Consider the following 16955-nt stretch of genomic DNA (forward strand, 5'->3'; position numbering starts at 1 on the left):
AATCTGTTCTTTACTGTCTGTTGTTGATAAAAAAAAAAAAAAAACAGACACTTTTTACAGAAATCCCAGTTTTTTTAAAGAGGCAGTAGCAGTTATTAGCATGTGTTCTACAAATCAATGTTAATACTTGTAAAGAGTATAAATAATGCATTAAACAATAAACATGTAACAAAATGTAATATATGCAATACAGTATCAAATTTATTGATGGAATACATGGATTTGTACATTTTTAAAAAGCTAAAATGTGACCAAAATGGTGTAATAAATACAATGTAAATCAAAAATGTGATATTTTTGTAATGTACACTCTTAAGAAAAATGGTTCTAAATAGTACCAAGTAAGGGTTCTTTGGCTTGTAACAATAGCAGAACCCTTTTTTGGTGCTAAATACAACTCTTTTTAAAGGTTCCATATAGAACCTTCCATTGAAAGTGCTATTTATAATCTCAATAGTGCTATAAAGAACCTTTTTGTTGATCTATATTTCTGCTTCTGTAAATATTATAGCCTCAGTTATGGTTTTATATTAAATATAAACACAAACAAACAAATACATAAATAGAAGTAAGGCATGTGTCAATTAAGTATTTTTATTTTCTATTAAAATGAAAATAATGATTTTACAGCAATTGTTAGCTGAATACATTAATAAATGTTTGTGATTAAATAAATGATTGTGATTAAATAATTCCAAATGCATAAATCACTCATTAATAAAACATTACATATACATTATGTATATACATATTTATATAATAAATACATCAACAAATACATAACATGAAAGAGTCAATAAATGCATATGCAAATGAATAAGCAGACCCACATTGCTCCACACATTAAGGCTGGGACAGTAGAGAAGTCCAGCAGCATCTGTCTGAGTAGAAATACACAATTAGGTTCAGAGTCAGTGTTTCAGTATATGTAGACAATATATGTGAGCCCTTCACAATGTCAAAGAGAAAAAGTGAAATAAAGTATGATAGGTTTTTGTTTTATAGGTATTTATTTATTTTGTGACTGGGCAAAATTTTCCCAGGACTCCAGTGCTGCGAGTGAACCAATGACGCGGTGGCTTTGAAATAATTTATTGACAGTTACATTCAAAAACCAAAAGAGCGGGAATAAAGAACCCCTAATGCCCAATGCATTATATTGTATAATTCTCCTGTATAATTAAAACCATGACTTGCACTGCACATAAATAACTAATATTGGCATTATAGTCATGTTGTTTAGCCAGAGGAGAACTGGCCCCATCAGTGAGCCTGGTTATTCCCAATGTTATTTTTCTCCATTAACCATCATCTTATAGAGTTTTGTGTTCCTTGCCACAGTCGCCTTCAGCTTGCACACAGGGGTTCTAAATACAATTATTATTTAATTATTTAATTTCTGTACACAATTTACACTCATATTTAATCAAACTACACAATGATGACTCTAAGACTTTATAGATATTACAGTTTCATTTTTTTTTAATGCATGATTTTCTGTAAAGCTGCTTTGAAACGATGTGTGTTGTGAAAAGCGCAATACAAATAAAAATGACTTGACTTGAGCCATATCAACCCGGTTATGGATACCTTCATATAGAACCATATGGCTACAAATTGAGTAGAGCGATAACTCACTCGAGACATAAAACACGATGATATATGGGCCAAAAGGATAATCAAATTCCCCCGGATAAGTCTGAAAGGCAATTAAAATCATTCAGAAGAGAGGAGAAAAAACATAACAAAACAAAAAAATTATGGAGAGAATGTCCACTACTCCGATAACTGGCCACCAGATTGCACCGAGGGGCAGGGAGAATCACCACAATAAACCAGCAAGAGATGTAAAAAGTTTGCGGGGAACCGCAATTATAAACGCGGTAAACACCAGCCACCAGATTGCACCGAGAGGCACATAGTGTTACAGACAACACAGAAAAATAGACAATAAAAAATAAACTCACAGAAACAATGAACAAATCAGTAAGCTGCACCTGACAGCCCGAACAGTACACAAAGAGAAATTACCTATCTCAGTATAGCGAGGAAGCGAAAGAGTTAGAGGGCTGAGCTGCAGCGATGTACTGTTTATCTTTCAGGGCTCAGCCCATGTCGCCACTTGACTTTTTTGGTATATTATCTCGATCTATCTTTCTGGCACTGCGATAATCCACTAGTGCTTAGCACTGCATCAGGTGGTCAGGAGGAATTAAACAGAATACAATCATTTCTCATTAAATTCTTCCAAAATAAAATTATGTGAGCTGTTATCCACATTCATTTAATACTAATATGATTTGATATCAGTTTTAACTCCATACTCTTACTGTATGTCAACAATTTTGTACTATTTGTATTTTTCCTAATAAATTGTAGGAGAAATATCTAAGACAAAGTTAATACTGAATTGAAACATAAATTGGAGCTCCATTAAGTTTTATGAACTTTGAAAGAGCAACCTCTGAGCAATAAAAGATTCCTCTGGGTAGGTCAAGTCGTAGTTGTGTTTTAGTTGTAAAGTTTTCAATGAGAGGTTAACATCATGGTTACTTTCGTAACCTCCGTTCCCTGATGGAGGGAACGAGACGTTGTGTCTATGTAGTGACACTAGGGGTCACTCTTGGGAGCTGAAAAAGGCTAATGAGAATTGGTGAGTGGAATTTGCATGCCACTCCCCCGGACATACGGGTATAAAAGGAGCTGGTATGCAACCACTTATTCAGGATGTGTGCTGAGGAGCCAAGACCAGGTCCTGGCCATTTCAGCAGGCAGTTCAGCATTGTGGCAAGAGGGACACAACATCTAGTTCCCTCCATCAGGGAACGGAGGTTACAAAAGTAACCATGACGTTCCCTATCTGTCACTCACTCTATGTTGTGTCGATGTAGTGACACTAGGGGTCCCTATACAAAATGCCACAACTATCTGAACCGTGTTACGTGAACTGGAGGTGTGTGATGGGCAGAACACTGTGTGCCTCGTAGCCAGCGCACCAGGCCATCAAGTAACCTCCCCCAACGCTCTTATGAGCGTCGAACGTTCCTACAGGAACAAGTCGACTGCCCAACAATAGGAACAGGCTAGCCCAGCCGAGGCCTCTTTTCCTCTCTTTTCTCCCCAAAAAGAGTGGAATTTGTTAACCGACTGGGAGCCATAAGTGTCTACGTCGGGGGGTGTCCCTCCCAAGGGGAAGACACTGCAGAGACCACACCCCGCCGGGGGGGGGGGGTATTTTGAGTGGAATACGTCACATGGTCTTACCGAGTCTTGTCAGAAGTATGTCATGTGGAGAGGTCCCGTGGTAGGTCCTACCCGAAGGGGGAGGAGTTTCTGCAGAGCATGGCGACCAGGGGCAGAGGGGCCTCTGCACAGTTTACTGACAGGGAAACGATTTTGCAGAAGATATCACATCACCTCAGTACAGGGTCTCACTAGCGCACGTACTGGGCCGACAGCGAGTTTCCTCGCAAACTCAACTGCCGGAGGGATCTGCCTCATCAAGGGATCACAGTCTGTGAACACGACAAGGAGTCAAGAGCGCACGTCTTCGCCTCAAGGGAGGGGAAAGGCACTATGCGCAAGCATTACACCCGGCCTGCTGTCCCAGAACTTACCTGCTAATGCTAATGTCATTACACGGGACGAGACCGACTCAACCCGGATATTGTAGAACCTCGCAAAGGTGTTGGGTGCTGCCCAGCAGATGTCTGCCAAAGAGGCACCACTGGCCAGGGCCCAGGAGGCCGCCACACTCCTGGTAGAGTGGGTTCGTAACCCCACAGGGGGTGGCACGTCCTGAGCCTGATATGCCATCGCAATGGCGTTGATGACCCAGTGGGCGATCCTCTGTTTGGAGACAGCGCTTCCTTTCCGCTGTCCACCAAAGCAGACAAAGAGCTGCTCGGAGCTTCTAAAGCTCTGCATGCGATACAAATAGATGCGTAAAGCGTGCACCGGACACAGCAATGTCAAGGCTGGGTCTGCCTCCTCCTGGGGCAGCGCTTGCAGGTTCACCACCTGATCCCTAAAAGGGGTCGTGGGAACCTTGGGCACATAGCCCGGTCAGGGTTTCAGGATCACGTGAGAGTAACCTGGACCGAACTCCAGGCACAATTCGCTGACAGAGAACACCTGCAGATCCCCTACCCTTTTGATGGAAGTGAGCGCAGTCAGGAGGGCAGTCTTCAAAGAGAGTGCCTTAAGCTCAGCTGACTCCAAGGGCTCAAAGGGAGCTCCCTGTAGACCCTGAAGGACTACAGAGAGGTCCCACGAGGGGACGAGGCATGGTCTGGAGGGATTCAACCTTCTAGCACCTCTCAGGAACCTGATGATCAAGTCATACTTCCCCAAGTACTTACCATCTACTGCATCGTGATGAGCCAAAATAGCCTTCAAGGTGGAGGGGGACAGTCGCCTCTCCTGCAGGAAGGAAAGCACCGATCCAACTGCGCATCTCTGGGGGTCTTCATGTCAGGAATAACACCACTTAGCGAACAGACGCCACTTCAAGGCATACAGGCGCCTTGTAGCGGGGGCCCTAATCTGAGTGATCGTGTCTACCACCGCGGGTGGTAGGCCACTTAGGTCTTCCGTGTCCCTTCCAAGGGCCAGACGTGGAGATTCCAGAGGTCTGGTCGCGGGTGCCAGATGGTGCCCCGTCCCAGAGAAAGAAGGTCCTTCCTCAGGGGAATTCGTGGGGGGGGGGCTGTTGCGAGGAGCGTGAGATCCGAGAACCACATCTGGGTGGGCCAGTAGGGTGCAACTAGGATGATCTGCTCCTCATCCTCCCTGACCTTGCACAGGGTCTGTGCAAGTAGGCTCACTGGGGGAAATGCGTATTTGCGTAGTCCAGGAGGCCAGCTGTGTGCCAGTGCATCTATACCGAGGGGTGCCTCGGACAGGGCGTACCAAAGCGGGCAGTGGGAGGATTCCCGGGAAGCAAACAGGTCTACCTGTGCTCGACCGAATCCACTCCAAATCAGCTGGACCACCTGAGGGTGGAGTCTCCACTCTCCCCTGAGGGTAACCTGATGTGACAGCGCATCCGATGCGGTGTTGAGGTCGCCCGGGATGTGAGTGGCTCGTAGCAACTTGAGGCGCTGCTGACTCCAGAGGAGGAGACGGCGGGCGAGTTGTGACATGCAACGGGAGCGTAGACCACCTTGACGGTTGATGTATGCTACCGTCGCTGTGTTGTCCATCTGGACCAACACATGCTTGCCCTGGATCAACGGCCGAAACCTCCCCAGGGCGAGCAGAACTGCCAACAACTCTAGGATGTGCCAACGCAGCCGCGGGCCAGTCCAGGAGCCGGCGGCTGTGTGCCCATTGCATACAGCGCCCTAGCCCATCTTGGAGGCATCTGTTGTAACCACGACGAGTCTGGAGACCTGCTCTAGGGGGCAGGCTGCAGCAGAGCCGGTGTTGTTGCTGCAGGAGGACGCCCTTGGCGATGAACAGACAGGGTGTGGGGTCTTAAGCCCCGCCGGGACAGGATATGTTGTAAGGCCTCCGTCTGCTTCTTCACCACCAAGAACTGCTGGGAAAAGTCCTCGACGGCGTCGCCAAACAGACCAACCTGGTAAATGGGGGCGTCAAGGAACCGTGCCTTGTCCGCCTCTCCCATCTCGACCAAGTTGAGCCAAAGGTGGTGCTCCTGGACCACCAAGTTGGACATCGCCTGCCCGAGAGACCGCGCTGTGACATTCGTCGCCCAGAGAGCAAGGTCGGTCGCCAAGCTAGGTGGTGGCGCTCTGTGGACACAAGTGCACCGTGAGCACCTTATCCACCTGGGGGATCACCGAATAGCCCCTGGCCGCTCCACCATCGAGGGAAGTGAGAGCGGGGGAGCCGAAAGACCAGGACTGGGCAGTAAAAGGTGCCTCCCATGATCTTGTCAGCTCCTCATGCACTTCCGTAAAGAAAGGGACCAGGGCGGGGTGTGGCCGTGGGCGGCGCCCTGAGCCTAGGAACCAATCGTCGAGCCGCAAGGGTTCAGGGGAGAGTGGAGCCCGCTCTCCGATGCTGCGCTCGATAATTCATCATCTTCCCGAGCTCTGAACGAGAAGTCGAACTCACCCTGAGACGAGCCAGCGGTCTCGTCCGAGAGCCCAACCGGGGCAAGCGAGCGTGCTGGGGAATGGGAGGTCCGTGGGGGGTTACCCAGCGGTGGTGGTCCCATTGATGTCGTAAAGCAAAGCCGCGACCGCAACGTTGCCATGGTCATGTTCTCGCAATGAGGACATGACTCATCCACGACTGATGTCTCCGCGTGGGCAGTGCCCAGACACGGAAGACAGTGATCATGGCCGTCAGAAGTGGAAAGATAACGACCGCAACCAGGAATAACACACAAACGGAAAGCATCTTTAAAAACACGTTCCGTGTGTGCCACTCTTTTTGTGAATGAAAATATACTCTTTTAGAATATACTCTCTTATTTTCGCTCTGCTGAAGCGCCCAGGGGCATTCTCTGCACTCCACGGGTGCAGAGGGGGAGAAGCCGCTGAAATGTGCCGTAAATCCAGCAGTTTTGAGCTGCGTCTTTGGAGGGAATTGAATTCAGTGCACTGAATACAACCGCTCAGCTCCGAAGAGAAAATCTGATTTTAAAGAGATAATATCGCTTAATAACCTTTTCTGTGTAAAGTTACACAGTTAAATTTTACAATGTCATTGCCATGATGATGTAATGTCAACAAACCCTAAAACGACTGTAAAAATGATGATTTAAACAACGTTAAAGCCCAAATAATTTTTAACAGAAAAAATTAATGTATTTTTATGAAATTATAAGCTTCACATTTCTGCCTTGAAACCCTCCAAAAATTGGCCCCATTCACTTCCATTGTAAGTGCCTCACTGTAACCTCTATTTTTGCTTTTTTTAAAGAAAAGGAGGGACGGGGGGCTGGGTAGCTCAGCAAGTAAAGACGCTGACTACCACACCTGGAGTCACAAGTTTGAATCCAGGGCATGCTGAATGACTCCTGTCAGGCTTCCTAAGTTGGCCTGGTTGCTTGGGTTGGTAGTCATGCGCGGAATGACGGTCTCAGACGTGGAGGCAACTGAGATTCTTCCTCTGACACCCGGATTGAGGCGAGTCACTATGCCACCACAAGGACATAGAGAGCATTGGGAATTGAGCATGCCAAATTGGGGAGAAAAGGGAGAGAAAAGAAAAGAAAAAAAAAAGAAAAGGAGGGACGAGTTGAAATTATTTTTTGTCGTAACCAACATTATGCCATAAATGTTGTCGTACTGAACCTGGAATATTCCTTTAAGTTTAGTGATTTTAAGTGAAATTTCAGATGAACCACAGTTTCATTTTCAGTTACCGTTAATTTATGTAGAAAAATTTCCATTAAAGGTCAGCCATCGTTGAGTCTTGGGTCCAGAATAAAGCTAATGGCTACATGTTACACACTGTGGACTAGAGGAAAAAAGAAACATTGCTGAGAGGGGGATTTTGTGTGTGTGTGTACTATGTTTATACTACATTGTGGGGACCAAATGACCACACAAGGATAGGAAAACCTGAGATCACCTACCTTGTGGGGCCCAGCCATCGGTCCCAATGAGGGAAATGGCTTATTAAACATACTAAATGATGTTTTTTTGAAAATGTAAAGATTTCTGTGAGGGTTAGATTTAGGGGTAGGGTTAGGGGATAGAAATGGATTCTGTATAAAATCCATAAAATGCATGGAAGTCTATGAAGAGTCCCCACAATGATATAAAAACAAGTTTGTGTGTGTGTGTGTGTGTGTGTGTTGGATGGGAGTGGATAGTGTAGGAGAGGAGAATTCCAGGAATCTGGTCATGGTTGTGCTTTACTGTGGCGTGTGCATCTGTCCACTTAACGCTTAACCAACAACTCCGGCATCTTCCCAACAACGGTACTCCACAAAAAATATTTTATTCTGAAAAAAAAAAAAAAAAGAAAAAAGAATGAGCCACAAACACATACACATTTACTTAGCTATGTAAATGAAGGATGACATACCATTTATAAAACTAATTACAATTACTATTGAATAACCATAAGCCTACCTCTATAAGAAAATTATTATGAATCGATTTTGAGGATGTCCCTAATGGGAGGTTTTGTCAGATTTACCTTCTTGGGGACAAATTTGTGCCTATGTACACAGACAACAGCGTTAAAGCAGCTCAGACTCACATTCTGTATATTCAGAATTGCTATTAACATGCAAACTTCAAATATAAAACTATGGATTAATAATATTTGGATCTGACAAAGCTGTTAAATCCTGCAGTAAATTGTAATTAAAAAAAAACCATTTGTCAGAAGAAGTCAAATAAAAATGTCACATTTGTCCCCCAGCTGGTGTAAATATGTATCAATTCCCTTAACCTTTCCAAGATCTCACTCCGGTTGCTCTTTTTGTGGTTAATAGATTGTGTGTATCCTGTTTGATCCTTTGCACAGATTCTGGCAAGTTGCCTGATGTGGTTTTAAAATGGGGAGAACTTCAGCCATCATTTAAAAGCTTTCCTATTTCTTTATCTCTCACAGTCACACACACGTACACACAGCCATCGCTTGTGTGTGCACGTGGGTGGATGAAGAGAAGCTCAAAAAGAGAGCGAGAGAAGCCAAGCCCTAACCCCACTCCGGCTCCATTACACTGTTTCTTCATATCTTCCCTCCTCTTCCTCTCTGGTTATAAATGAAGTGGCTTTGTGTGCCCCTTGCCCCCCTCCTCCTCTTCCTCTTCCTCCTCCTCTCTCTCTGCTGCTGTGTGGAAGATGGCCGCTGGTCTGAGTGTAGGTGGGTGAGACTAGTTTCCTGTGCTCCTCAGGGCCTCGTTGCTCCAATGGCAGCGGCAGCTTCCACCATCCAGGGGCCCTGTTTGGTAGCAAACATGGGGTGTCTTCGTCTTCTCCTCCATCTACTCTTCCTCCTCTTCCTCTTCTACTGCCGCCTCCGCCATCCGTGCCATGGCCCCCAGGGGCCTTCGGTCTGCCACAATCTAGGGGCCCCGCTGACAAGCTCTATGTGGAACGGGCCCTGGAGGCCTCGCCCACTGAGGTAAGTCCAACAAATACACAGTAGACCACTTATATATCACTTCTGTATTTGTGTCTTGATGAATATTTTACTAAAAACTGAAAAAAATCAGAAAATTTGCTGCTATTTTGCATTGTTTCTGCTTTTTCTTCTGTTATGTCTCTTTTTTTTTTCTTCTTTATTTCATATTTATGTTCAGTGTTTCTTTCCATGAGATAAATTCGCAGAGTCCAGAATTAAAGTTTTGCCAATGGCTGCTGAATTTAGAAAATTTACCATCAATAAATATACAGTATGTGTACTATATTTATGAAAAAATATATATCTTTTGTTTTTATGACAGTAGGATTATTTAGCAGTTTTCTCCTCACGTATTTGCAACCACCACAAAAGTGCATATTTTAGAATAGGATTGATTACCCCTAAGAAAGAAAAATCACAAATTAAATCTCTTTAATATCTCAGTTGTTTCTCCTGGACAGCAATGAGATAAAATGGAGATATTTGCTCAAATCTCCTGCTCCTCTGATTTTCCTTATAAGTAAAAGACCCCAAAAGTCTCACATATGTCTCCTTTAGAGGTACATGAGATCTCAACAATGTCTCAAACTGTGCTTAGATTTGCCAAGAGTTTGCAATCCGATGTCAGAGATTTGAATATGAACTCAATATTAGGGATTTTGGATTATTTAGCATTTTTTTCTTTCAACATACTGTATGTGAAAAACAGCACAGGTCATTGTGTCACTCACAGTATACTGTATATGTGATGAGCCAGTTGACAATGAAAATTGGACCTTTTACAAAAACAAAGACACAATCATTATTTTGTTTGTCATATTTTCATTTAAATTTCTTAATCTGAGGGATATTCCACACGTTGCCACATAGGGAAAAAATGTATCTGTGACTGTGCAATCCTTGATAAAAATGTTCTACTTAGGTAAAAGTTGTCAGAAGATGTGAAAGTCACTGCTATAGTAGAAGATCACTTGCATCAAAGTCCCTTTCATGGCAAGTCAGTCCACTAGGCGGCCATCTTGGAGATGCTGTTTTCTATGGGTACTTCTAAGTATCATAGAGGTACAGCTCTTATCTGCTTGAATTGGAAAAGACAGAAATATCCAAAATGGTTGGTCAAGATAACAAGCAAATAACATCAAATCGGACAACAGTCGGATCTTAAATTTGCTTCTTTAGCTCAGATCATGTAAAAAATAAAAAAAATAAAAATTATATATATATACTGTATATATATATATATATATATATATATATATATATATATATATATATATATATATATATTTTTTTTTTTTTTTTTTTTTTTTTTTAATTATTTATTTATTTATTTATTTATTTTTTCAGGCAGGTCCAGTTTTCGTTACTTCAGCAAGGGTCAGAATTTCTTACAGGTTTATCGTCTTACCTCACGATAAACAATGCATTACGTATGTTGTAGTTAGTAATAACATTACTGGCCAACTGAGTATCTCCTGTATTTTACTTGCCATAGCCAATTTTTCCTCTAATTTGGTGCTTGGTGAGTGTTAACTTTGAACCTTGGACCTTGCGTTCAGCACATTTGCCATTCTAGTGACTATAATATAGACCCAGTAGCTGAGAATCTTCTGATAAGATAGGGATCCAGGTGGCCATAGAAATCAGCAGTGATGGACAATGCAGAGGGGCAGGGTGGGTTTTGTTTTCTTGAGTGAGGGCAGGAAATTACATTCTCCCCGTGTGTGCTGAGGCGGCATTTGGTTTCTCTGGACCTCCCCCCCAAGAAGTTGTACCATCTCTGTGGACAAGCCATCTGTTTGCTTAAACCATAATGTGTCACTGTTACACAAGGGAGGGTGGAGAGAGAATGAGGATTGGGAGGTAATGTGTAGGGGGATGGGACGCACCAACAGTATACACGTACAAGCTACATACAGCATGAGTAAAAAAACACAATCAGATTTGTAACCCCCACCCGAACCCCTTTCCAGCCCAAACAAACACACATCACTCTTCAGGGACAAATATTGAATATCCTCCTGTACCTCAAGACAAAGATCATTCTCTTTGTCTCCACCTGTTGGATTCATTGATGAAAATCGCACTATGAATTGTACAAAATAGTAAACAAACTATGAAAACTTCATACAATGTTGATTCACATACATTGACCATCTTAAATAGATAGCTGTAGTTAGCTACACTACAAACTACTAACAAAAGTAGCTAAAAAACATTAAAGCTACTTAAACGGGCAATATTTTTCTAAATATATAACAAACAGATGACATTGCTTAATTCTGCAATCTGTGCTGTATTTATCTGTAACAAAAACAATGAAGATCTCAAATAGGCATACACTACATTTACACTCAGGTTTGGGAGGGTTACTTTTGAAATGTATTCCACTACAGATTACAGAATACATGCTGTAAAATGTAATTTGTAATGTATTTCGTTAGATTACTCAAGGTCAGTAACATATTCTAAATACTTTGGATTACTTCTTCAGCACTGGTAGATATTTTCACTTGTTTTGACTATAAAAACTCTGCCAGTACAGTAAGACAAAATACACATGTTAAAAATACATTCTCTGAAAAACCTAAATATCTTATGTAGTGTTGTTTCTAAAACAAGATAAATCAAATTGATCTTGTTTGAATGATTTCTAGATATTTTTACAGGAAAACAATACAAAAATTATTATCAAAAATAAGATTTTTGCCCTAATATCAAAGGTCTTCCTAGAAAAAAATAAATTATGATCCAATGTGAATTTTCTTGATAAAGAAATATGATCGTGCCTGGTAACATGTGCATGTAAATGGCTAGAAATAGCATTTTAGCTTAGCGTAAAGCTGACAATTTACACAAGGTTTATTTCTATTTCTTCTGCTCCAAACTTACTTCAAACTTACTTCTCTGTCTGCTCGTATGAATGTAACACATCATAAGAAAGTGTTTCACCGCTGTTCAAATGCACTTTGGATCGCATCATTTACATGTGTAAATGTTTTCCATCTGAAAGGACTAAATATTAAATGAAACAAATGACAATAAAATGCAAAGTAATCTCTTCAGTAATCAAAATACTTTTTGAATGTAACTGTATTCTAATAAACAATTATTTAAATTGTAACTGTAGTGGAATACAGTTACTTATATTTTGTATTTTAAATACGTAATCCCGTTACATGTATTCCGTTACTCCCCAACCCTGTTTACACTAAATAGTAAACTAATAAAAGTAGAAAACATCCTAATTTATGTAACAGAGTCAAAACATTGTGATAAATAGCAAAATCGACAACTAATTGAACAATATTTAGCTAATAAAAAGATGCAGGGACTCTGTCTGAATATTAAAAAGAAAATGAAGCCTTTTTTAGGACCAATCATATTTTCATGTCAATTAAGTGCCCAATTGTCAGTTTCCTACTGTAATATAAAAGATCTAGATGAATGTACAAAAAAATTATGTAATAATGTACATACAAAATGTATACAATTATATATAACATTACTAATATATAATATACAAAAATATATAAAAATGTTTATATATATATATATATATATATAAATTGTACAAAAATACAAATGTACATATATATATCATAGTACTATTTGTTAGAGTGAAATACAATTTAATTTATGCTGATTATAAATAAAAATTACTGTGTCCAGACAGGATGATTTATATTTTCATCTTTTTGCATTAACCCTTCTGTTATGTTAACAAATAATGCAACTGTGATGTTCGGTCAAAAATGATCTGTATAGAATACAATAGATTTGCAGTAGACACACATATCTATTACAAGTATTATAAAAATCTAAAAACCTTTTTTTTTTTTTTTTTTTTTTACATATTCATTTAGTCAATGTTGAGGAGAACCCAAAGGCATTTTGGCCAAACTTAAGATTAAGATTTAGTTTTTCATTGTTTTTAATTCTTAAACGGGTCAAAACTGACCTGAACATAACAGGAGGGTTAAGTAGTGAAAATTGCCGGGAAATATGCTTAATTGTCATGAAAATGTCACAATGTGAAATATCTTAATGGTACTAAAATAGGCTTCATTTTCTTTATGCAGGGACTCAAATGAATAGCATTGCTACTTTAAGTAGTTGTTCTCCAGCACTGTTTGCATTCTGTTAGTCTCTGTCTCTAGTTTTGTTGTTTAACTGTTTTGCATCCAATCATTTCTTTGCTTTTTCTCTTAAGGGTCCTGTCCATTCCCTTTCCAGTTTGTGTCTGTCTGTACATTTTATTACATGAGCTTGCATACCTCAGAACTGCACACCTCTGTACAGATCTGTGACCAGAAGAATGTGACTTTTGATTTGTATGTGTGGTTATTCTTACAGGAGGAAATACAAGAGGAAGACAATACTCCACATAACACTGCAGGTATGTGTGGCATCTGTGACGTTGACGCCCTTCATCTTGGCCCCGCCACATGACTGGCTGTTATTTTTCCCATACATAAGCCGATCTCCCGGTGTCAGTTCTCACCTCCCTCTCCGTCCCTCTCCCTCTCAGGGCTGGAGTATTTCCAGGTTCCCGTGGAGGAAGATCAGATGGTGGAGGAGAAGCATGGAGGGTCTGTGGCGGAGGTGAAGAGCGGAGGGCCGGGCTGGCAGCAGGAGCTGGCCTGCTCTCTGTGTAAGCAACTGTTTAGCAGCCTGCTTCAGCTGCGACAGCACGAGTACAGCCACACACTGTCGCTCATGACCCTCTCTCTGGACTGCCTCGACCACCACCGCCCCCTGGTGGCCACATCCCCACTCAACCCTCCACCTGCACGCTACCACTGCTCGCAGTGCCCCGCCAGCTTCACCCTCAAGTCCAACGCTGACCGCCACGAGAAGACCATCCACCTGAAACGGAAGCTGATGCAGTGCGTTTACTGCCTCAAGCACTTTCGTGACCGCACCGATCTGAACCGCCACCTGTCTTCCGTGCATTCTAGTGAGCGTGTGTACACGTGCCCCGCTTGTACTAGAACCTTCAGCACGCAGAAAAATCTGGCCACCCATGCCAAGGTCTGCTGTCAGTCCGGACTCTCGCCTACCGGGCACCTGTGGAACCTGCACGCCTTCAAGGAAGATAGTGGCAACCATAGCCACATAATTGATGATTGATTGGGTGAATCTCATGAAAACTGTCAAGAAATGTCCAGAATAATATTTCACCCACAAAATAAAAATAAAAAACATAAGGAAATATATTTGACATATAGAAAGAATTTTATTTTTATATAATATTATGAAGTTTATTTTTAGGACCATTAATAGTTTCATCACAATTAAGCACTCAATTGTCAGTTACCTACTGAAATATAAAAAATCTACTTGAATTAAATTAAACCTACTTGAATTAAAATTACACTATTAACCAAATTATAAAATAATATAAAATATAAATTTAATGTAAATTTAATATTAAGTGTACATTATGATTACATTTAATATTCGTACATTTTAATATATACATTATTTTAATTACATCATATAATATTCGTTATAATTTTATTGTATATTTTTGCATATTGTAAATTGTAAAGTGCAATTTTAGGTATATATCATGGCAGTATTTGTTAGAATTAAATAGAATTGAATTTATGCTGATTTGTGCTGAAAACTGTCAAGAAATGTCCAGATTATATTTCACCCTAAAAAAAAAAAAAAAAAAAAAGGAATTATATTTTACTTAAAGAGTTTATTTTTATATAATATTATAACGTTTTTTTTTAGAACCATTAATAGTTTCATCACAATTAAGCCCTCAATTGTCAGTTACCTACTGTAGTATAAAAAGTAAATTATTAACCATAAAATAATATTATAAAGTATAAATTTACTGTAAATGTAATATTATGTGCACATTATTACATTTAATAATATTACATTTAATATTAATTTATTATATATATATATATATATATATATATATATATATATATATATATATATATATATATATATAAAATGTAATATATGTTATAATTTTAATAATATTTTACATATTTTCGCATATTGTACAATTGTAAATTACAATTGTAGGTATATATTATGGCAGTGTTTGTTATAATTAAATAGAATTGAATTTATGCTGATTATACAGAAAATGTATTGTGTCCTGACAGGATGATTTTCATTACTGTATTACATTACATTATTTAGTGAGACTTCTTTGTATTACTAAAATGAGAATTTGTTGTAAAATGTGCTTAATTGTCATGAAAATAATGTCACAATGTGAACAGTATTAATGATACTAAAATAGGCTTCATTGACCTTTAGCATCTTTTTTTGACCCAGACATTTCTTCATGAGATTCACTTGATTATCTATTAGGCAATTTGCCACCAATTTGCCGAAACCAGATATATCACTCAATCATTTCACTAATGAGGGAATGTGTTCACTGGTATCTCCCATTTAATGCCTACTTTTGGCCAGCACACTGTTTTTTTTCTGTATGTCAGATTCGTAGTTTCTTGTAATATAGTATCTATTACATACTATACCGACAGGTTTTTATACTGTATGATTACTGTAAAGAGCCTCCTTTATGGCAGCATATGGCTGCTGATAGGCACAAATGGTATGCAAAAATAAAGATGTTTTATGTCATTTCACTCATGTAAATAGAGCTGTTGGCTTTTTTTATACAGGATTATTCAAGGTCTCACTGAAGAATACAGAACACAGTGATCTCAGTGCATTGGATGCCAATGCTTTTAATTTTGGGTGGCTTTGCACCCCTTAGTCTCTTTACCAGCTAACTAATCTTATTTATGGTTATACCCACTCAAGCACAGGGTCTCAGTCTAACCTGCTGAGTTGTTAAAGGAGTAGTTCATCCAAAAATGAAAACTGTCATTTTACCTCAAGTCGTTTCAAACTTTTATGACTCTATTTCTTCTGTGGAACATAAAGGAGGAAAGTTGAAAAATGTACCAGCCACTCTTCCATATAATGAAAGTGAATGGATGTGTGTTGTCAAGCTTCAAAATGACAAAAAAAAGGCATAATAAAAGTCTCATAAAAGTCCATACAACTCATGTGCTATATTTTGAAAGTCTTATGATAGCTTTGTGTGAGGAACAGACTCAAATTGAAGTTGTTATTCACTTATAATATTCCCCTCCACCGTAGCTTTCAGTCAATGATGAATGGTCATATTGCATTAATGTTATGTCACAATACCACTGACCTCATACCTGACTAAGGGCACCATTTATGAATGGATGCAGACAGTGGATGGAAAGATTTTTAGTGAATAATGATTTAAGTTCCTCACACAAATTACTTTCATAATGCTTTTTTTATTTTTTTTACATTTTTTGACAACCTAGATCCCATTCACTTTCATTACATGGAAAAGAGTGACCAGTTCCTTCTTCAACATTTCTCCTTTCATGTTCTGCAAAATAAATTTTGTAACAACATGACGGTGAGTAAATGTTGATAGAATTTTTATTTTTAGCTGAACCCTCCCTTTAGTAATGAATTTATGTTGAATGTGTGCACAATGCTGCCCCCTCCAGGAAAATATTTCTCTTGAATTTTGCTGTTGAGTGAAAGGAGATGATCAGGGATGAGGAAGATTAGGGGATGTCCTAAATCCTTCAGCCAGCGATGTCCTCTTCCAGTGTGTATGTTTATGAGCATGCGAGCACACTGAATTATGTCAGTAATTAGCTCTGCTCAGCTCTCACCATTGCTGACCCCAAATCGCCCAGATAAAGGAGATGTGAGAGGAAAGGAGATAAGTCCTTTAAGGTTCTCACTGGCCCTTATGTGACCTCACTCTGGCCTCCAGACCTAACAGTTTATAACAGCCAGTGGAAAAGCAAAAGGGGGATTTGGTGGTGTTTATTGGAGAGGGCGGACCCATGCTA

General features: G+C 40.1%; 1 protein-coding gene across 3 annotated transcripts in view; it reads left to right on the plus strand.

Annotated features, from left to right (window-relative positions):
• The window catches only part of LOC127420484 (zinc finger and BTB domain-containing protein 46-like), a 156601-nt gene that overhangs the window by 110727 nt on the left and 28919 nt on the right, over window positions 1-16955 (plus strand). For 2 of the 3 annotated variants that reach the window (XM_051662812.1, XM_051662813.1), the window contains exons 4-6: window positions 8828-9057; window positions 13414-13456; window positions 13589-14926. The exons of the other annotated variant lie outside the window; for it this stretch is intronic. In XM_051662812.1, the coding sequence (XP_051518772.1) occupies window positions 8828-9057; window positions 13414-13456; window positions 13589-14190 (875 nt within the window). In that variant the 3' untranslated portion in view covers window positions 14191-14926. Of the gene's footprint in view, window positions 1-8827; window positions 9058-13413; window positions 13457-13588; window positions 14927-16955 lie in introns of those variants that run through there. 3 annotated transcript variants of the gene reach the window in all.

The sequence above is a fragment of the Myxocyprinus asiaticus genome, chromosome 29, assembly GCF_019703515.2.
Source record: "Myxocyprinus asiaticus isolate MX2 ecotype Aquarium Trade chromosome 29, UBuf_Myxa_2, whole genome shotgun sequence".
Taxonomy (NCBI): Eukaryota; Metazoa; Chordata; class Actinopteri; order Cypriniformes; family Catostomidae; genus Myxocyprinus; species Myxocyprinus asiaticus.